This window comes from Arachis ipaensis, chromosome B8 (assembly GCF_059453495.1).
Source record: "Arachis ipaensis isolate K30076 ecotype BB chromosome B8, ASM5945349v1, whole genome shotgun sequence".
Classification (NCBI taxonomy): domain Eukaryota; kingdom Viridiplantae; phylum Streptophyta; class Magnoliopsida; order Fabales; family Fabaceae; genus Arachis; species Arachis ipaensis.
Window position 1 is genome coordinate 128,641,967 of NC_142443.1, and position 21,930 is coordinate 128,663,896.

At 35.0% G+C, this 21,930-nt stretch overlaps 3 protein-coding genes across 3 annotated transcripts; 2 read left to right on the top strand and 1 right to left on the bottom strand.

Moving 5' to 3' along the window:
- Positions 1–948: 948 nt before the first annotated feature.
- On the bottom strand, positions 949–5,236 carry PTAC7 (plastid transcriptionally active7). Its single transcript, XM_016315649.3, has 6 exons — positions 4,687–5,236; positions 4,433–4,602; positions 2,748–2,853; positions 2,506–2,562; positions 2,348–2,407; positions 949–1,450 (listed from the first exon to the last, which is right to left on the bottom strand). The coding sequence occupies exons 3-6, from the start codon at positions 2,790–2,792 to the stop codon at positions 1,115–1,117; spliced, it is 498 nt and encodes a 165-aa protein (XP_016171135.1). The 5' UTR covers positions 2,793–2,853; positions 4,433–4,602; positions 4,687–5,236; the 3' UTR covers positions 949–1,114.
- Positions 5,237–10,558: 5,322 nt separating this feature from the next.
- On the top strand, positions 10,559–11,935 carry LOC148549822 (L10-interacting MYB domain-containing protein-like). Its single transcript, XM_088495798.1, has 3 exons — positions 10,559–10,702; positions 11,193–11,318; positions 11,399–11,935. Exons 1-3 carry the CDS (start codon positions 10,559–10,561, stop codon positions 11,933–11,935), a joined length of 807 nt encoding a protein of 268 aa, XP_088351924.1.
- Positions 11,936–16,980: 5,045 nt separating this feature from the next.
- On the top strand, positions 16,981–17,781 carry LOC107611596 (uncharacterized). The gene is made up of 2 exons (XM_016313506.2): positions 16,981–17,424; positions 17,545–17,781. The coding sequence occupies exons 1-2, from the start codon at positions 16,981–16,983 to the stop codon at positions 17,779–17,781; spliced, it is 681 nt and encodes a 226-aa protein (XP_016168992.2).
- The last annotated feature ends 4,149 nt before the right edge of the window (positions 17,782–21,930 follow it).

Genomic DNA, 21,930 nt, shown 5'->3' on the forward strand with positions numbered 1-21,930 from the left:
CGTTCCTTCGTTTGCCATTTTCCTGAGTTTAAGTTCTGGTATTCAATTATGGCTAGTTCAGGATTGTCATTTTAGTAGATATGCGGACATTTATTTTAATTCTTATGTGGATGGTTAATTGATTGGATTGAGTTTAATTATATACAATTAAAATATGTTAGATATTCAATTCATTAGTATGCGGATGATTATTTTTATCCTTAAGTGGATGGTTATTTTCACTAGGGGTGAGCGACGGCGAGGAGAAGCCCGGCAGCGCCGTTTGTTTCCGGTCTGGAGGAGAGCAACGCCGATAATGGTCTTTGTTGACGAACCAGCGGCAGTGAGGAGGATCCCGATTACGACGATGGGAGATGGTTGGAGACCAAGCGACAGTAGCGACGACAGAAAATTTGGGAAAAAGCTGGTGTATTAATAAATTAGGATATAATGAATGGTTAAAATTTTTGAATTATTGAATGAGATTTTTTGGTTGGGTAATTTGGGTAGAGTATATTTTTTTTTTACTTTATTGAGACAAATTTCCAACCAATTGTTCACGTGGTTCATATTCTTCGTTATCTACCTAGCAGAGCCGAATTAGTAACGATCTGTATCCATCACAAGTACTTTTTCGGTGTTTGCTCTCCTTTACGCAGTGTGTGGCTCAAACCAATTTATTACAAAGGAGCCAAGCTTACTAAATCATTTCAGCATAAAACGATTTGTCCACCTACAAGTACACTAAATCCTCGTCTCACGACCACTTATATAGACGTGTATGATTTACTAAATCGTTCTAAGCTCGAACGAATTATATAGGTCACTTCTCACATGCTATACCATTGAGACGACTTATGATTTTGCTTTTATGGTAAACCGTTCCTTTCCACAACGATTTACTAATATTCAGTAGTAAATCGTTCGTTAACGATTTCGGAAAAAGTAAAATATAGTACAATGGTGTAATTGCAAAATACAGTCATTCTTTTTTAAATATATTTTCAAGATAGCTTTTAATTGTATACATACAAATAACTAAAGCCAACATAGACTGACATCAACTATGCAAGTGAAGCAAATAATTGATTTTTCAACCCTACTTTAAGATACCGGCATAACATTTGATTTGAACTCATGTGAACTCCTGTTTCAAATAATCAGGCCCGGGCTTGAAGGGATCAGACTCGGCATATGCATCTGGTCGGGGAAACCCCATATCGTTCATTCTGTTGCTCAGAACATGAAGAATGGCCTTCTTCTCACCTCCATACTCATCTACATTGTTCTCAACATATTCATTTGCCTCAGCTGCTATCTCATTCACAAAATCAAACTGATTGTCCTCTGATAACAACAACTTGTATATATCCAATGTCAACAGTTTTCCCTGCTCCTTTATAATCCGAACTTGCTCCTCCAGGAAAGGTACCCGCTCCATCTTGAACGGCAAGTATTCATCCTTTTTAGTCTGCAGTAAAACATACAACTTTTTTTGGTTAAGCATTCAGCTGAATTGCGTATGACATTACAAGAATAAGTACCAAACTACCAATAGCATGTCGACTTGATCATGCGCACAATGGTTACATGCATCAAGATTCAGCAAAAAACGATTATCTATTTCAGGAGAGTGCAAGTGTGCAACCAAGATACAAAAGAAGCTATCATTTGCAAATCGTTATGTTCTTTGATAACAACAGACACCTTAATAAAATTCATAACATTTGCTTACAAGGCCGCGCAACGATCACATGCATGACTAAAATTTCATATTTTTAATTCCGTTTCACTTTTCAAGTACATCTTCAAATAGCACAATCTTTATAAATCCATCTATGATAGTGAGATATTTTAACCTCCATCCCCTTTCAAACGAATATAGTATAGAGTCCTTCAACCAAAACCCTTCCTTTCCTCATTTACAAGGTTACCTCTAAAGCAACACACCCCAGTTTAGGCTTATGCTCGAGATAACCAGCAACATACACCTATCCCAACCTGCAACCATAACCCTTGAAGCAAAAAGAAATTAAAACACTTCACAACAAAACCATTTTAGCTCAACAATATTCCCACAATGAGCATTTACATCTTTACCAAAACAATGCAATTTTACACCCTAAACATGACGTTATAATCCCAGCGAACTTTTTCCAAAGTGGAAAACAACAAGCAGAACAAAACAAACACTTTTGCTTCTGATGGTGTGTCATGTCATTTATGTTGTTCCACAAATACATAGAAAAGTGCCAAAACCATACTATTTTTCAGCTGTTTGGGAATTTTGACAAATAGTTAAGGTGAAAGCATAAAAAGAAAAGAATAAACAATTCCATAAGTGAGGATCGCAATGAAGAAAAGATACCAATCTCCTTCGCCGCCATATCCGTCGTCCCCGACTATCCTTTCGCATTTGGGACATCATCTTGCAAAGACACAAATAATTAAATAAATAAATAAGCTCAGTGTCAGTGACACTCCAGAAAATAACTCGAGATTATTTTCTATTTTTATTTCTTGTACCTGTGAGCTAACTGTCAGGCTAGGGCTCCATGAATTTGCGGCTCTTAGCTCTATCTTCTGCAAAATTGAATCTAGTGATGATTTGATTTTGAAGTAACAGCTTCATAAAAATAAAGAATTTAATGGAAAGAAAAGAAAGTGATTTTAGCTACTGAGTAATTGGATACAATTTCTTTTTTTTTTTTGGGTTGGGGGGGGGAGGAAGGAGGAAGAGAAACGAATATGGGTTTAGGAAAAGTTACCGGTATAGCTGAAGGTAGAGTGAGGGGATGGAAGCTTATTGCCATGGCTGGTAGTTGAGGTCACTGACACTCTGCTCAATGTTTTATATATTTTTCACGTTATCCCCTGTCTCAAAAAAACATAACATAAGCACTGCTATTATTATTATTAACAAAATCAGAATCAGTAAACCCAGCAACTCAGAATCAGTATTAAGGGGTGGGCATGGTTTGGATTTTTAAAAATCCAAACTGAATCCACTTCAGAACCAGTTTTGTGGTTCATGAAACCAAAGCAGAACTGGATTGAAGAGAGAAACCGGTTTGAAAAAACAAAAACCAGTTTTAAACCGGTTTTAGAATTTAAATCCGGTTTTATTTACAAACCGGTTTAAATCCGGTTTTTTAATATCCAAATCTAAAATCTGGCTTTTTTTTTGAAAATCCAGTTTTAAAACCATATTTTTTTAACCAAAAATCCAGTTTTTGAAAATCCAGTTTTAAAACCAATTTTTTCAACCAAAAATCCCGTTTTAAAACTAGATTTTAAAAATCCAATTTTCAAACCAGATTTTTTAACAAAAACTCCACTTTTAAAACCAGTTTTTAGAAATTCAATTTTCAAACCATAACTTTTTTAAAAGTAAAATTAATACTAAAGTCATTTTAAAGTGTATAGATTCATTACAACTAGAATTTGGTTCTTTATAAATCCAAAGAAACAGCAGCCAATGCTATTAAGTATTAGCAGCAGCCAAAGAAACATACTACAATCTTTACAATAGCATGTTGAGTACCCAGAAACTAAAATGGATTGAAACATGATAAAGGTTACACACAAGAAATTAGAAATTGAAACACCCCTTAATGCTTCCCATTCTTTTTATAAGGTATAAAAGATATAAAAAATGGTCTCACAGTCACACTAGAGGTAACTAGACAGTACAACCATATTTACACAATTCTCTTAGCCCTGAGACAGGTTCAGGTACAGAAAATGGGACAGAAAATATAAAACAAAAGGCAGGTAGGTTTAGAATTAGAAGGTTGAATCTTATTATCTGATTCTTTGGCTTTTAAAGCAATTATTATACTTCCTTACATTAGTTTCACTAGAAAAAATGATCAAAGAGCATCAGAATCTTGAAGCAAATTCAACCTTTCAAGCTAACATGACAGCACAACTGCGAATAAAAGGATTCAGATTTGTGCTGCCACATACAATTCTTGTCCACTCCAATTTCTCAATTGTTGGATCAGGGCAGCAAGTGTAAATACTATTGATCCCATTAATTAGAAATTGAAACAAAATCTGAGCACAAGAAGCTCTCTGAGGAATTACCAACGCATGATGTTAATTAGAACATAGGATGGGAAACATAAGATGAATGAATAGCAATAACAAAATCATATCTTGTTCCTAAATATAAAAACACAATCACAATCAACGCAGATTAAGTATGAAAATCATCAAAACAATGTTCAGACCATCTCAGCCGAGTTTCTCATCAAAACAGCAATTCCATCATAAACAGCAAACTAGCTCAGCAACAATCAAAACCTAACAATCTAAAGAAAATCATCCTAACGTAACCACCTATAATCAACTAACAGCAACTAATCTAACTAAGCTGATTAACCAAAATCAACTAATTAACCAAAATTAATCAAACTTAATAAAAATAAAAAGGAAAATGGACAAAAACCTGGAAGCAGAGAACTAGAACAGGACAAAAAGAAAGGGGACAGGGGTGTTGCAGTGGCGGATGGAGGACGCTGCTACAGGCGGCGCCGGCGTAATGGAACTGCGTTGGAACTCTCTGGAAAGAAGAGAAACAAGGGCTACTGCTTGTTCTGGTCCAGTGAAAAACAAAATCTGCAATACAATCAATTGCAAAATCAGACACGACAACCCGAAATTCCTCTAGAAGAAGCACGAGCAGAGGCAAATGGTACTAACCTTGTGACCCAGAGGCAAGAAGCACGAGCAGAGGCGAATGGAAAGCCCACACCTGTGACGGCAAGTCGGCGAGACGGAGACGATGAAACCAAAGGATGACGACGGCGAACGAGAAAGAAGAAGACCAAAGGCAGAAGAAGAAGACGACACGGTTTTAGGAGAAGACGACACGGTTGAAGGAGAGCTCGAAGAGGGACAATGAGCTCGGACAGAGAGAGATCGAAGAGGAGAGGAACCCTGAGAGGAGAAAAGGAGAAGACGAACCCTTTGCGACGGCGGCGCCACGAGCTCAACGCAAAGACGGCGAGGAGAAGATGAATGATGAGATTAGGGCCGAACAGACCTTCCACAGGCGACGACGACACTCACGTCCTGTCCCCACCGGCGGCGACAACTCCCTCTACCCGAGGAGAAGAGGTCGGCGAAGAGCTTGAAGGGGATGGTGGCTGTGTATTACTCTTGGGTAATGCAATGGAAAAAGATTTGCGATAGGGCTTTGAGCCAGAGAGAAAGGCTGGATTTCTGTTTTTTTTTTTTTTTTTTTCTTGTTGAAAAAAGATAAATAGATCTTTAGCTTTTGGGCAGAATCAATGAAAAATCAAACACACGTTGTACTGATATGGTCGATATACGAATACACACGTGCGAGAATTTTTAAAATGGGACAAATTAGATGGATCGATATGTCAAGGTTTTGAGAAAGTCGGGCACTTAAATATATTTTCAAATCCTTTAAGGTAGCGTTTGGTAGAGAGACAGAAATAGAAAGACTAAGACTGGGAGACAGAGGCTAAGAGACAAAGATTGACATAAATTTTAGTATTCTGTTTGGTACAAAATAGGAGACAGAAATTGAAACAACAATGAAACTCTAATTTAATTTGCACAAAGGGTAAAATTAGAATTAATTAATTGAAATGAGGGTATTTTAGGTATAAAATGTTATTAAAGTTTTAGTATCCATCTCTAAAAATTTTAGTCCCCTGTGTCCTTAGAGATACTGAAATACTGAAATTTTGGAGACAGAGACAGAAATTTTAGTACCAGTCTCTAAACCAATAAACATGATATTGAGTTTCAGTATCTCAGTCTATGTCTCAGTACCTCAAAACAAACACTACCTAAGGATATTATTGTTTATATCCAATCACTTTTAACATCCCTTATCCAATGTTTTGTTATATTTATACCCTAAATTGAATTTTACAGTGGCAAAAAAATTTCACAATAAACTATAATTACCTTCCATTTGCAGTAATCTTTTTTTTTTATATAGTACGTCATGAGAGAGAAAGTTTCAAATCTTTTCCCAAACAAATTCCGGTCTACTAATGTTATTTGATGTTAATAGAACAACAAAAAGTCTCCTTAGAAAAGTTGCAGAGTGCCATGATCCTGCTTCAAAGGTTGCATCAATGAATTTTCTGTCATCCTGCAACAGTCCAAGTGCATAGCATGCATCTTTGGAGGAGTTATAAACCACACTATCAACTGTTCTTAGATCACTGAAACTCGTGCATCCCTTTTGAATGTTTAAAAGTGGCCTTAGATAGTAATCTTCTTTATTCATTAGTGGTATATGAAATATCCTTCCTATGGCATACCTTTGCTTTCTATGAGTCCACGTATGACACTCTCCATTCCAAACAAACGTTGTTGAAAACTCAGAATAAGTCATATTTCTTGCATCAATATGCTCTTCATTTGCTTTGAACCATCCAATCAACATAGATTTCTTGAAAAAGAAATTTCAACAACCGACTGAATTATATCAGTATCTTTGTAGACAATTGGCATATCATCAGGAAGATGGAATGACAATCTTATTACTGCTAGTTCCTTCATTTGAATAGGATAACCAAACAATCTCCATGTAGTTTCACATGCTGATATATATCTACAATCATAACAATTACGTATTTCATCTATTTGAGATCCATGGTTTTGATAAAATGTAGCTGTCACCCTGTCTTATCCTTTTGAATATATTTGAACAAATATTTAATTGATGAAGTTTGGCAAGTATATTCAACATTGATGTGACATCCAAATTTTAGAAAAAGACCAGCATTGTATGAAAGAGTTGTCAACCTCAATAGATTTCTTTGATACAGTTCGCCCATTATCTCTTCTTTGATATCTTGGAAAGCCTGCTTCGTCAATAATTGTCCTATTTCTGAATGCTTCGGAAAAAAAACTTTCAGCATTTACCATTGATCATGCATTGGCTCTTACTATTTAAATGACCGCATGGACCATGAACCATATATTTCTCAACAGCAACATACAATTTTGGATTTTCCTTCTTATCTAGAATCTATGTCTTAATAACCTTGTCTATGTCATCAACAGTTCGTGGCTTTAATTCCGGATGCATGAATAAAAGAAGATGGGCGTGAGGTAAATCTCTTTTCTGAAACATAGACAATCTGCAAATTTAAAGATATGATATTACTAATAATTGGACAAAGTAAATAAAGATTTATGCAAAAATCTAAAGCATATAAAACTAAGTATACTGCTACTAAGTTAGATAGTGTGATTTAAAAAATAGTTGATTCTATAAAAAAAAATAATTGTTACGTGTACAATTAAACTATATAAAACTAAGCATGTAGTGAAATAAGCATGATAAAAGTAAATTAAAAAAAATATGCTAAAACAAAATCATATAAAACTATGTAAGTGTACTATACAATGAGTTTGAGGTAATACAAACTATATAAATGTACTGTAATATACTCAAGATAGTGTACTATTTAATGAGCATATTATATAAATGTTCTATACATAATCGTTTCTTAATACTGATAGTGTACAATACAATGAGTGTATTATAGATAATTTAGACAAAGTAAATAAAAACTCGTAAGAAGATTAGTTATACATACATCCAATAATCTTTCCAAAGAATGTTCCTTTCTTCAATGCCTTAATTAATTTATCAACATTCAACTTGAATATTCTACATAAGATGTCTGACTTATCTTCTGCATGGAGTCCTTAGGTGTTACCTCTCTTTTTATCTCATTCCATTTTGGATTACATGTCATAGTGATAAAGTAACTTGGATATCCAACATATTTACATATTGCAAAAGCATCTTTGCAATTATTGAACATGTACCTTGGACCACCAGTAAAGCTCTTTGGGAGAATAATTCTTTGACCAGTGTTAATGGCATTAGTTTTATCATGAACCATAAACCCATGCAATTGCTTGAACTTGTCTAGCCTCAACTTTGGTTGTTTCAATTGCAAGTATAAAAGTCATTCTAACTCAACCATAGTGTAGGCATCTACTATGAATTATTGCAGTAATCTTCTTAACTAAAAAAGGATTTGAGACTCCTTAGTCTGTTGTTAAAGTCTGTATGCAAAGAAGTCTCTCATGCTTATTGTTGGTTTTTTCTCAGTTTTCTGACATTTGGTTCAGAAGAAGTAGCTATATGTAATCTGTAACCATCCTCACCATATGGAAACAACAAAGGATATTGAAGAGCAAGGTACATTGAATATACTACTTCTATCCTCTGCAACATTCTTGACTTTGTCTCAATTATTATATCACCATTAACCCCACTTTTGTCAATATCTCCAATTATCAATACAGCAACCTTAGATGTTGTATAATTTTTTGACTAAAATTAAAATAAAAAAATAGTTTTGTGTAGGTTAATACAAATTAACAACGTACCAAATAAGCTAGAATATTCATTTGTTTGTCTCAATATATCAGCATGAACAAGAAAATTGAAAAGATTATCAGGAATTTTATGGTTATCGACCGTATTTACTATATGTGACTCCTTCTTAAAGTTATTCTACACACGTGTGCAGTCGAAAGATAAATTCCACTTGATTTCTCAATAAGAAAATTTGAGAAGACATAGACCTTTCCCTCGATCAGTTTATTCTCAAACATCTTTGCCAAATAATTCTTGATTGAACAATGAATTTTATTACACTATAAAATAAATTAAATATAAAAGTTATTAGCACTTATAAAACTATGAAATCACATTGTCTTTGATTCGTACAAGGGTTTACTTATCAAATAACCTTAAAATATGAACAAAAAATATTTATAAATTGGACCTAGCATCACTTAAAAGAATCATGAAAAATAATGAACTAACTTTATCATTCATGAAAACCTTTTTTATGTAAGTCATCTTGCTCTTGTCAAATTTATTGGATGAGACTTTCCATAACCTTATAATTCTTGCCTTTATTTTCCAAATTTTTTCATCACATAATCTACCATAGGTAATACTATTGATAGAATTGTAGCTAATAGCCATTAGGTATGAAAAATAAAAAAATAGAAGACGAACTATGTCTAAATTATGAATTATCTAAATAATAAATAATTGTAAAAATTTAGTGTTAGCCAATTTTTTAATGGAGATACTTGCTACAATGAGGTAAAAATTATGTCATCATATTTTATTAAACGTTAATGAAGATACTTGCTCAGTATATATGTTATCCAGATTATTATATGCCAATATTTTTAGGAAAGAGCTAAAAGAGGAGATATATAAATATATATAATATTATTGTTATATAGGAAGTAGAAATAAAAAGATATGTTATTGTAATAAAATATTAACCATTGCCCATTAATTGAAGAATCTTGACAATGTGTATAATGAACTGTTTATTTAGCCCAATAAGAATAAAAAATAAAAATCACCCCACAAATTACCCCTAATTTCAAAAACCCCTTCAGTTTTTTTACCAAACCAAACATCCAAACCCTAATTTCAAATTGTTTTTTACCCAAATCCTTCTCCTTCTCCAACAGGCATCCCTCCCCCCTTCCACAGCGAGCATCCCTCCCCCCTCCCACCGTTCTTCACTAACCCTCTTACCTCAGCAGCGCCGAAGACACACCTGACCACCCAACACCTTCGACCTCAGTTCACCCCCCACTGGCGCCCGTCCGTCCCCGTCGCCGGTAGCCAACAGTTCGGACGGCTCCTGCTTCTGGTCGCAGGTCTCCTGTGTGATCCGCTGGACGCCTTCTTCATCATCTTTGTCGCGAGTCGCAGATGCCTTTGTTCCCGCTCTCTCGAGTGCTGGCACCCATCCCGGGGTTCAGTTCCTGCGTCCGCCGTCCTAGTCTCCCAGCCCATCAATGCCGTGACCCCTGAATAGGTAGGAGTGCTTGCTGCAACGGCACCCACCACCAGTTGTACCTGCCACCAAAGGTTAGTTAATTAATATGGTTAGTTGATGATAATGATTTTGCCTGTAAATAGATGTTCATGCAATGAATCGTGCTAAGTCATTTGTTTGTTCATAACTGAGAACACCATGGTTGGAGTTTGAATGTACTGAAACATAGTGAATAAGTTGTTGGTGTTTGTGGTGGCATTGGATTTTAATTAAGAATATAATAATTGAATAAAAGTTATTGATTTGTTATATGTTTATTATCAACTAAAGCAGATATTCATTTTACTATGTATGCAGATGGTTTGTTTATTTGAAAAGTGGATGTTTATTTTACTTATAGTATTGATCTTTTGCTTGATTTGCTGAATTATGCATATACATGCTCCACTAGTTTCTTTTGTTAAGTGGTTTCGGAGTAATGGAGAAAAATTGGATTAGATTTAGAGCCCGTTTGGGAAGTGACAAAAGCAACTTTTTTTTACTTTTGAATTATGAAAAGTTACGATAAGCGTGTTTGGCACCATTTTAAAGAAGAGCTTTTAACTTCCCGAAAAGTTAATTTGTAGCTTTTGGAAGAGGTAAAAATAGATGACTTATCTCCTTTTTGATAAGTCATTTTATCACTTCCGTGAAAAAAAAATTGATTTCAAAACAAAAAAATATATTTTCGTTCTTGATTCTGTGAAAAAATGTTTCCTGTTTCTGCTGGAAATACTGGTCCTCCACCACCATTTTTACACAAGGTTCCATCTTCTAGAAGCACTGACTTTCCACCATCATCTTCACGCAATGTTCCATCTACTGGAAGTGTTGGCCCTCCACCACCATTTCAGGTAATGATTCATCTGCTGGAAGTATTGACCCTTCACCACCATCTTCTGTTCCATCTGAACCAGCATATATTCCTTCCAGGTATTTTTTTTTTATCATTTTATCATTCTATTTTTATTATTAAATTTGTATTGAACATTGTGTATGCTATAAGATCTCATTTTTAATTTTATTTTTTTATATGTGATTTTAATTTTATTTTTTTTATATGTGATTTTATTTTTATACAACTTGCTATTATTTTTATAATTAGTTTTATAATTTTTTTTATGTTCTTCCCTAACAAATTCATGAAAGTGGCAAGTCCGGAAGAAAATTTAAAGCTGATTGGAATGAACGAAATACTGTTATATTCATGAAAATATGTAAAGAAGAGATGGTGGCTGGAAATAGACCTGGAACACATTTTAACAAAGTTGGTTGGGAAATTTAAAAACAAAATTCTTGAAAGAGACTGGTTTAAATTATGAGTCTAAACAATTTAAAAATAAGTGGGAGGCTATGAAAAGAGAATGGGGACTATGGGCTAAACTAAAAGGAAAAGAGACCGGTCTTGATTGGGATCCTATTAAGAAGACCATACAAGCAAGTGATGATTGGTGGAATGCTAAGATTCAGGTATGTTGCATTTTTTAAAACTATTTTAGAAATATCAATTTTATCGAGAGATTTTTAATTGTCATTTTATCGTCTCATAGGAAAATCCTGATGTGGCAAAATTTAGAGAGGAAGGTCCAAAACATCTTGATGAAATGGAGTTTCTTTTTGAAGATGTTGTAGCTACTGGTATAGGTGTATGGGCACCTTATGAAGATATAAATGATAGTTATAACGATAGATATAATGATGAAGATAATGGTAATGAGGAAGAAGGTTTAGAAGATGAGTTAAATGATGAATCAACGCCTCCTAGTGCAATGAGACAAAAGAGAAGAAAGGTTGGAAAAGGGTCTGGAGCCTCTCAACTTTCAACTCAACTAGAACGTATAATTAATGTGTTTGAAGAAGAAAAGGCCAACGAAATAGCTCATAGAAATAACGTACCAAGTATATCTACTTGTTTAGCTGTTCTCAAACAATTACCTGGGCTAGAAGTGGGGAGTGATATATTCTTTATAGCTACAAGACTAATGGCAAAAAGGTCGAATAGAGAGATTTTTATGGGGCTAGAAAATTCTACCTTACAACTTGGTTGGTTGAAGACTCATAGTTTAGCAGGTGTGTCTGGTTCTTAAAGTTTTTTTTGCTAGAATGTCTGTTTTTAATATATTTATGTGTTGTTCAAAAAATATTTTCTATGATTATATTTTTTATTATTTTCTATGGTTGTTTGCTATTTTATATTTAATATGTGAACTAGTGTTTATTTGATATTAGTTTAAAATATTTGTATAACAGGATATCTAACAGCTCAACTGAAAGTTTGTCAACTAAAAGTTTGATGTCAAATATAAATGTGTCAGACGAAGAATTTGAAAACAAACAAAAGGTCGCAACCAAACATAAGAAGAAGACAATGACTTTAATAACAATCGCAACTTGTGTTGATTATTTTCTAAAGTACGTTGTGAAAAATCCACGAAGAACTTCAAGATTGACAGGAAGTGGTTGGGTAAATGAACTTTTAAATGGGCATCCTATTCGTTGCTACCAGCAATTTAGGATGAAAAAGCTTGTGTTCTTTCATCTCTGTGATGTTTTACAAAGTACTTACAATCTAAAGACAACAAAAGGGATTGGAATTTATGAACAAGTAGGTATATTTTTATATATCATTGGACAACCAGGTTCAATACACAATGCAAAAGAGAGATTCCAACATTCAGGGAAAACTATTTCTAGACAATTTCATTGTGTATTGGATGTTGTTTGCAAGCTTGCTCAACATATTATTCAACCAACTTCCACAATTCACAGATACTCCAGTGGAAATTAAAAATGATGAAAGATATTATCCATATTTTAAAAATTGCATTGGTGCAATAGATGTAACTCATATACCTGTTGTTGTTCCTGCCAACAAGAAAATTCCATACATTGGTAGAAAGGAAATTACAACTACAAATGTGATGGCAATATGTGATTTTAACATGTGTTTCACATTTGTATGGGCAGGTTGGGAGGGATCTGCACACGATACTAAAATTTTCAATCAAGCTGTGCGTAGACAAAGTCTTCATTTCCCTCTTCCTCCTAAAGGTTAGCATATGAGACTGATATTATTTATATTAGATTAAACTCTTTATTTTTATTAACTGATTTTGTGGTGCACTAAATTTTTGCTAGATAAGTACTACTTAGTAGATTCTGGCTATCCGTGTTTTATGGGGTTCTTAGGTCCTTATAAAGGTCACAGATATCATCTTCCGCATTTTAGATTGGGTCCTAGAGCAAGAGGAAGAAATGAAGTATTCAACTATTATCATTCTAGCCTTAGATATACAATTGAATGCTCATTTGGATGTTGTAAAGCAAGATGGAAAATCTTAGGTGCCATGCCATCGTTTTTCTTAGACACACAAGTTAGCATTATTGGTGCTTGTAGGGCTTTACACAATTTTATTCGACAGAATGACATAAGCGATGAATAATTTGAAGAATTCTATGAAAATTTTGATCTTATGGGTGAAGGTGAAGGTGAAGTAGAAGTAGAAGAACCAGTTTCTAATGATATTACGTGGGAAGAACCGAATGCTGAAAGTGCTAGAAAATGGAACTAATTAGAGAACAAATAAAGAATCAATTGCCTGATCGATTGTAATCTTAGTGATTTGGTTATGTAAAATCAACCTTCAATAATGGAAAGTATTTGTTATCATCGTTATTTTAATATCCATTCTCTTATGTTAAAAAAATTGTATTTTTTGAGTTATTTATCCAAACGCTACAACTTTAAAATAAGTACTTCTATAGTTAAAAATTCAAACACAAAATAACTCATTTATAAGCTACTATTAATAAAAGCCCTTATACTTTAAGCTCTTTTTCCAAAAGAACTTATTTAAGTTATTTAGTCAAACTGGGCCTTAGTTTATGTTTTCTTGAATTGAAGTTGGATTTGAGTTAGGCTATTTAAACATGGTGCACGGATAAAAATTTGGTTAATTTGTTAGATGTTTATTATCAACTAAAGCGGATGTGTCATTTTACTATGTATGCAAATGTTCATTTTATTCTGTGTTGGAATTGAGTTTCACTCTATTTTATTGGTTATAGTGAAATCAATCATTTAGTTAATCATTTAGTTATGCTTTTTTGATGTTAAGATATTTTTTCATAGATTGTTGATTATCTTCTAAAGCTTGGGGTTAATGAGTTCTTGTTACACGCTAGTAATTGATATGCCTGAAAATTGAGATGTATTCCTGTTTTCTGGTGCACATCGGCTATTACACAAGTTACAAAATTGAATAGCAAGGAAGAGAAAGAAGGATCACAGGTACAAGCTCTAGCAATCAAAATATTGGAGAAAGATTATAAGTAGAGAGTTCCTGACAGACTTCCTTAACTTAGCCTTGAAGAACTTAATACTGTCATCATAGTGCAGCATTTCTTGAAGATTCTTCTTATTTTAACACACTTTTAAATATTGATAATTAACTGTTGGCTTTCTAGTATTTCTCTAAACTATAAATTATATATCTCGTGTAAATGTTATGTAATAAAAAAATTTCTCTTAATTTCAAATTAAGACTTTATTTGTTTTTCAAGTTAATATCAATGTTTAGAAGAATTGTATTTTAATATATAATTCCCAAACCATAAAACAAAAGAAACATGCGGAGCACGTAGGGATGGCAATACCACCTGAACCCGCGGGTACCCACACCGCCCCTACCCGCTCGGGGCGGGTTCTTAGGAGGGGCGGGGCGGGGTCGGGTTTAGGTAATATCCGCCCCGCTATATATATAATATATATAATTTTAATATATAATATGTATAATATATGTAAAATAATTAGTAAATGATTAATAATATTGTATCATATTTAAATTTTTACTTTAATTTATGTTATGTATGTGATGATAGTTATATAAATTTTGAAATTTAATTTTATTTATTGGATTTTAATAATTATAGGGGCGGGTAGGGGTGGGGCGAGAACCCGCAGGGGCGGGTTAGGGTTCAACATTTTACTACCCGCGGGTAGAAGCGGGGCGGGTTCTATACGGGTTGTTGTACGGCGGGGCGGGGTCGGGTAGAGCAAAAACCCGCCCCTACCCGCCCCGTTGCCACCCCTAGGAGCAAGCACGCGCATGCAAAAACCAAAAAATTAAGTAATGGACAAACGTTATACCCAAAATAAACATCCATTTTAGAAAGAAAGGAACAATTTGCATACACAGTAAAATGAACATCCACATTAGTTGATAAGGAAAACCTAAGCAATTGACCAAAAATACCACTTGTGCTTCATGTTTAAATGGCGTAATTAAAACCCAGCTTGAATTCAATCAAATTAAACTAAATCAAATTCAACCCACATAATAAAAAAAACTTGTGGGGCATGTGCAAACAAAATGCAGAAAATCAAATAAAAGACAAATAATATACCCAAAATAACCATCTACTTTAGAATGGAAAGAACCATCCTCAATTATAGTAAAATAAATATCTGACTTAGTTTAAATGGCTAAAGAAAATACAATTTAGTATTTGTTTTACAAATCTAAATGTCATATAACCCTATTATAACTTAATCACTTATATCTAATTGCAACAACTCCAAGCATACTTGAATTCAATGAATGGTACACTAAATCCAATTCAACAATATAACTATGTTCCGTCTCATCAGTTTCTAGCCCAGTCACGTTCGTCACTTCCAGGACCTGTAACACAAACAAACAAAACCAACCAAAGGAATTAAGTGATATATGGTACTATGACATAAGTATCAGCAATATAAACCACCAAGAAAATGACTAACTTAAACAAGATTAAGCGTGTTAGTTAAATTTCAGTTTATAATAGGCACCATGCTCACAATATTTTTTAACAAATTCTTCTAATCAGGCAAAATTATGTTAAATTCAATTCAAATCAAATAAACATCCAAATTAGAATGAAAATAACTATCAACCTACCTAGTAAAATCAACATCCAGCCTATTTTAGATTTTCTTTTTATTTTTTTGTTTGCATCAACACAGCAGGGTAATAAATTGTACTACAAATAATATACCCAAAAACCATCCACTTCAGAATGGAAAGAACCATCCGCACTTATAGTAAAACGAACATCCGATTTAGTTTAAATGGCGTAAAGGAAGATACAATATGGTATTTGTTTCACAAACCTAAATATCACATAACCTTGTTATTTATGCCATTGTCTCAACTGACATAAAAGGAAGAGATGTATCTTCGAGTAGATCATTGATCCTTTTAGAACGTGTAAAACTACTTTACACTGACAAGCATTAAATTAAATTCTAGAACATATATCTATGATTTTCTTCATGAGAAAGAACCATTGGAGCTCCAAGCCATAGAAATAAAAACAGAAAATGGATATATACAAAGCACTATTCTCTTTAGAATATACATTTTTTGCGGCCTATAACTTACATTTTCTGCATTTTATTTATGTCAATTTAATTAGACCAGAGTATAAGATCTTATCTATGAGTTAAGACTTATTTAGAGGCTATAACTTAAAGAAACCATCATAAAATAGATTTCTAAATAGAGGAAACTAGAAAAGAAGCATTTGTACTACCTTTTCAAGAGTGAAAGCAAGGGCTGCACCAGCAACACCAGCACCTACAATGATGATGTCATCACATCCTTTTGAGACTTCTAGTTGGGTCCATGTACCATTTTCTGATGTCTTGTACTTTGTGCATGTGTTGTTGCACTTGGAACAATGGATTTTCTCTTGTTTGATGTAGAACTGTACAGAATTTTAAAGATTTGATACAGGATATGCACTTAGTGGACTTGCCGCTTACTGATCGCAAGTTCACTTGGTTTCGAAGGCATTCTTGCAGTCGTATAGATAGAGTTTTGGTTAGCTTGGAGTGGATAGAAGAATTTTCTGAGTCTCGGTTACGAGGAGGACCGAGGAGTTTATCAGATCATTGTCCTATAATAGTGGAAGACAAAAAGTTGAGGGGAGGTCCAAGGCCATTTCGAAGTCTAGATTTCTGGTTTACACATGAGGCTTTCTCAGAATGGTTTAGGAGGAGTGGAGAGGATTGGGGGAGATACAGTTCACAGAAAAATTGAAGGCTCTGACGATTCCATTGGAGAGATGGCATAAAGCTAATTTTGGTGAGATGGATAAGAAGATTACGAGGTTTGAGGAAGAAATTAAGAGAATTGATGACATAGTTAGCAATGGGGTGTATGATGAAACAATGGAGGCTAGAAGAAAGGCGTTATTTACTTGTTGTGAGAGGTGGTATGTGAGAAAGGAGGTCCACTGGAAACAGATGTCTCGATCTAGGAAAGCAAAGGATATGGACAAACACACAAGATACTTTCACAATATAGCTTCAGCAAGAAGGCGGAATAATAGGATTGATACATTGGTCATTAACGGAAGACTGGTAAGGAATCAAGCAAGGATCAAGATTGCTATCAGAGATTTCTACAAGGAATTATATCACCAGGAACATTCTCCTAGGTTGGGTTTCAGGGACGGTCTGGTGGCTAGGATAAATCAGGAGGATTCTGTGAGTTTAGAGACGATGCCGTCAGTTGAGGAGATCAGAGAAGCTGTATGAGATTGTGAGTCCTCAAAGGCACCAGGTTGTGACGAATATAACATGAATTTTATTAAGAGGTGTTGGGGAGAGATAGGATCTGAATTCACGGTAACAGTGTTGAGGTTCTTTTAGACAGCCAGGCTATCGAAGGATACCAATATCACTTGGGTGGCATTGGCGCCGAAGTTCATTGGTGCGAAGGAGATTAAAGATCTGAGGCCTATTAGTATGGTTGGGTGTGTATACAAGGTTATATCGAAGGTGCTAGTTAGGAGGATGAGAACAGTTATGCTAGCATTAGTAGGGGAGACTCAGAGTGCATTTGTAAAGGAAAGGAAAATACATGATGGGGGCACTTATTGCGTGTGAAACAGTAAACTGGCTTAAATTGAGAAAAAATGAGGCAGCAATAATCAAGCTAGACTTTCAAAAATCATATGATAGAGTCAAGTGGAGCTTTGTGGACTTAGTGCTGGAAAAGATGGGGTTTGGACAGAGGTGGAGATCGTGGGTTATGGAGTGTGTGGCCACAGCTTCTATGTCGATTTTGATAAATGGCTTGCCGTCTAAGCCATTCAAGATGAAAAGAGGTTTGAGACAAAGTGACCCACTTTCTCCTTTCTTATTTGTTTTGGTTGTGGACGTGCTACATCGAATGATTGGAGAAGCAGTCAGGAATGGCCGTATATCTCCATTGTTGGTTGGCAGAGATAGTATAGAGCTGTCACATCTTCAATTTGCTGATGATATAATTCTGTTTTGTCCGCCAGATGAGGAGACTATCAAGAATTACAAGCGCCTTCTGAGATGCTTTGAGTAGATGTCAGGCCTTAGTATTAATTTTGACAAGTCGAGCTTGATGCCAATAAATTGTGACGAGGATTAGGTCCAGAGTATGTGCAGCTTATTGGGTTGTAAGGGCGATACACTTTCAGTTAAATACCTTGGAATATCCTTAGGAGAAAATCCAAGGTTGGTGAAGACTTGGAAGCCTATAATAGACAAGTAGAGGAGAAGCTCAGTCTGTGGAAAGCAAAAATACTAAACAAAATTGGGAAGTTGGTGCTGATCAAGTCCGTTTTGAATAATCTGCCAGTATATTATTTGAGCCTGTTTAAGATGTCGAAAGCGATTGCTGAAAAATTGATCTCACTACAGAGAAGGTTCCTGTGGAGTAAGGAGGATGATAGTAATGGGATGGCATTAGTAAGATGGGAAGTAGTGCAGGCGTCTAAAAAACTAGGTGGACTGGGGGTTGGAGATGCTATGGTTCGGAACATAGCACTACTGTTTAAGTGGTGGTGGCGGTTTGCAAAGGAAGAATGCCCGTTGTGGAAAAAGGTGGTATGTTCATGTCATAATCTGAATCCTAATGAGCTGCTGTCAACTCAAGTGCTACCTATTAGAGGAGGCCCACGGAAGGATATATGCCAGATACGAATAATGAATCAACATTTAAGGGATAAGATAGTTACAGGCTTGTCTATGGAGGTTGGAGATGGGCGACGTACTCGGTTCTGGGAGGATGTATGGTTACTTTCTGGATCTTTGAAGGATTGTTTCCCCAGGCTTTTCTCTGTTTCAAACCAATGTGGATCTGTTATAGGGGATTGTGGGTTTTGGGATGGGTTAGAGTGGATTTAGAACTTCCAATGGAGGCGAGAACTATTTCAATGGGAGTTGGAGCTTTTGAGACAATTACATGAGGAGTTGGGACCTGTGAATTTAGTAAATAACAAAGAGGATAGAATGGTGTAGAAATATGATAGACAAGGTGTTTTTTCAACTAACTCATTTGTGCAGGTTTTGCAGGAAGAATTACTCCCAGAGGAGGTTACCAGCTACAGCTTCACTAAAAAGGGAGATGAGTTGAGACTTGGGAGGAGTGGGGGGCTGGCGGGTATTCCATTAGGTTTAAGATTTTTTTTTAATAAAAATCAAAAGGGCGCCGTTTAAGGAAATTTTTCCAAACCAGACGAACTAAAATCAATGATAGAAATTAATTTTAAGATTTCATAAAATTAATAATATATCCTTATAAGTAATCTACGTAATTAGTAATCTCTATTACGTTATACCTATAAATAATTAATAATTATAAATTAATGATATTTATTATGCTATAAATAGTTATTACTATATTTATAATACCTATAAATATATGAAAATCATAAAATCTATAAATATAATAATTATATAATAATAAATTATAATAATTATTAATCAAATTATTATAATAATTGCTTATAATAGCTATAATTTATAATAGTTGTAAATATTTATAGGGATATTAATATCCTTATAAATATTTATAAATAATATCCTTATTAGTAAATATAATATTATAATAATCATAATTTATTTTATGAGAGTATTATTCGTCACAATTTTTCTTATGACAGTAAGCGAAGAAAACATAATTTTTATATTTTGCAAACCATTTTAAATTTCATATCAACTGTAATTCGCTAAACCTAAGTTGCTAGCTAAAATTATATCGTCATAGTTCTGATGGATGCATAATTTTACCAGTTTGTTTCTCATATTTCTTACGTCACTATTAATTAGTTCGATATATTTTGATACTATACTAGATATTGATAAAACCTGGATTTCAAAGTCGCGGAGTAGTGTGGAATATAGTCAAGGACTGAATACTTTTTTAGACTTTGCGTTTGCGAATGCATCCTCCGATAGCTTGATAAAGTGTCCATGTCCTAAATTCGGGTTTCAACTTATGCAAACAAGAGAGGATGTATACGACCATCTGTTGTTACGACCATTTCCCCCTGGATATACTATTTGGGTGCGTCATGGTGAGAAGCTGGTTGAAGAGAGGCCTGGATTGGGACGAGTAGATGAAAATCTGATATCCCAAGTGAATCAAATGCACCAAATGGTCAACGATGCATTCAATTTCATGATACAACATGGGAGTGAGGACATCACAACAATCGAACATGCAAAAGATGATGAAGACGTGTTACCAAGCTTGTATGAAGGTCCAAGTCACGCGGCGTGGGATTTTAATGATCTACTGTCAGATGGAGAGCAGGAGTTATATCCTGGATACTCAAAGTACTCCAAATTATCGTTTATAGTGAAGCTTTATCATATCAAGTGTATGTGCGGTGTGAATGACAAGGCAATGACAATGATTCTTAACTTACTGTGGGACGCATTCGAACAAGCAAAACTTCCAAAGACAGTGTATGAAGCCAGGAAGACAATAAGAAAGCTGGGTATTGAATATGCCAAGATAGATGCTTGTCCAAATGACTGTATGCTGTACCGATGTGATGATGAGAACCTGACTAGGTGCAAGAAATGTGGGTGTTCAAGATGGAAGCAAAAGACTAAAAAAGGCTCTATTATTAGGCTCAACGTACCAGTGAAGAGAAAAGGAAAACCTATAGCAGCCAAGACTCTTCGTTACTTTCCCCTCATACCACGACTGTAGTGGTTATTCATGTGCAGCAAGACATCGAGTGATATGTTATGGCATAAACAGGCATCTAATAACGATGGTTTCCTTAGGCATCCAAGGGACGCTAAAGCATGGAAAAAGTTTGATGCAAAGTATACTAATTTTTTGCGGATCCGCGCAATATTTGCCTAGCCTTGGCGAGCGATGGATTTAATCCCTTTGGGAATATGAGCACAAAGTACTCCATTTGGCTTGTGATTCTTATTCCGTATAATCTACCACCCTGACTTTGCATGAAGCAAACATCTTTGATTCTATCCACGTTTATTCCTGGGCCGAAAATGCCAGATAACGACATAGATGTTTATTTGCAGCCTTTGATAGATGAGTTGAAGCAATTATGGGATGGGGTTGAAACCTATGATGCCAAAGAGGGAAACACTTTCAAGATGTGTGCGGCACTGATGTGGACTATCAGCGACTTTCCAGGATTGGGGAACCTATCTGGCTGGAATACGCACAGTGGGTTAGCCTGTCTTACGTGTAACTTGGATGATAAGCCACATCGGCTGAAAGACAGTCAAAAATGGTGTTTCATGGGCCATCGACGCTTTTTAAATCAGGAATACAAATACAGACTAAACAGGAATAGATTTGACGGGCAGGTCGAAGGTAGAGATCCGCCAAAGAAGTTATCCGGAACAGATGTATTGAGGCAACAGTCTAACGTGCACGTTTCATTTAGAAAGAGTTCAACTGTGACATCCAAAAAAAGACGCAATGGTCAAGATGCGGATGAAGATGACTCGCATTGGATGAAGAAGAGTGTTTTCTTTGACCTCCCGTACTGGGAGGATCAGATGTTGCGTCATAACCTCGATGTAATGCATATAGAAAAAAACGTGTGTGACAATATGGCCTTTACTATCTTAAACAATAGTGGAAAATCAAAAGCTAATCTTAAAGCTCGCAGAGATTTACAATGCATGGGTATAAGGCCTGAATTATGGCCGGGGGAAGGTGGTAAATATCCTTCTGCAATATTTGCGATGTCGAATTCACAGAGGGATGTATTCCTGAAGACTTTGCAG

Bases quoted from the DNA above. Each gene is read 5' to 3' on its own strand.
- PTAC7 (XM_016315649.3), bottom strand. From the start codon at position 2,792: ATGGCAATAAGCTTCCATCCCCTCACTCTACCTTCAGCTATACCG. The intron at 2,563-2,747 runs GTAACTTTTCCT...TCAATTTTGCAG, and splicing joins CTCTACCTTCAGCTATACCG to AAGATAGAGCTAAGAGCCGC. The intron at 1,451-2,347 runs GTATCTTTTCTT...GTTTTACTGCAG, and splicing joins TATGGCGGCGAAGGAGATTG to ACTAAAAAGGATGAATACTT.
- LOC107611596 (XM_016313506.2), top strand. From the start codon at position 16,981: ATGGATAAGAAGATTACGAGGTTTGAGGAAGAAATTAAGAGAATTGAT. The intron at 17,425-17,544 runs GTATGAGATTGT...AGGTTCTTTTAG, and splicing joins TTGAGGAGATCAGAGAAGCT to ACAGCCAGGCTATCGAAGGA.
- LOC148549822 (XM_088495798.1), top strand. From the start codon at position 10,559: ATGTTTCCTGTTTCTGCTGGAAATACTGGTCCTCCACCACCATTTTTA. The intron at 10,703-11,192 runs GTAATGATTCAT...TTTAAAAATAAG, and splicing joins GCCCTCCACCACCATTTCAG to TGGGAGGCTATGAAAAGAGA. The intron at 11,319-11,398 runs GTATGTTGCATT...ATCGTCTCATAG, and splicing joins GGTGGAATGCTAAGATTCAG to GAAAATCCTGATGTGGCAAA.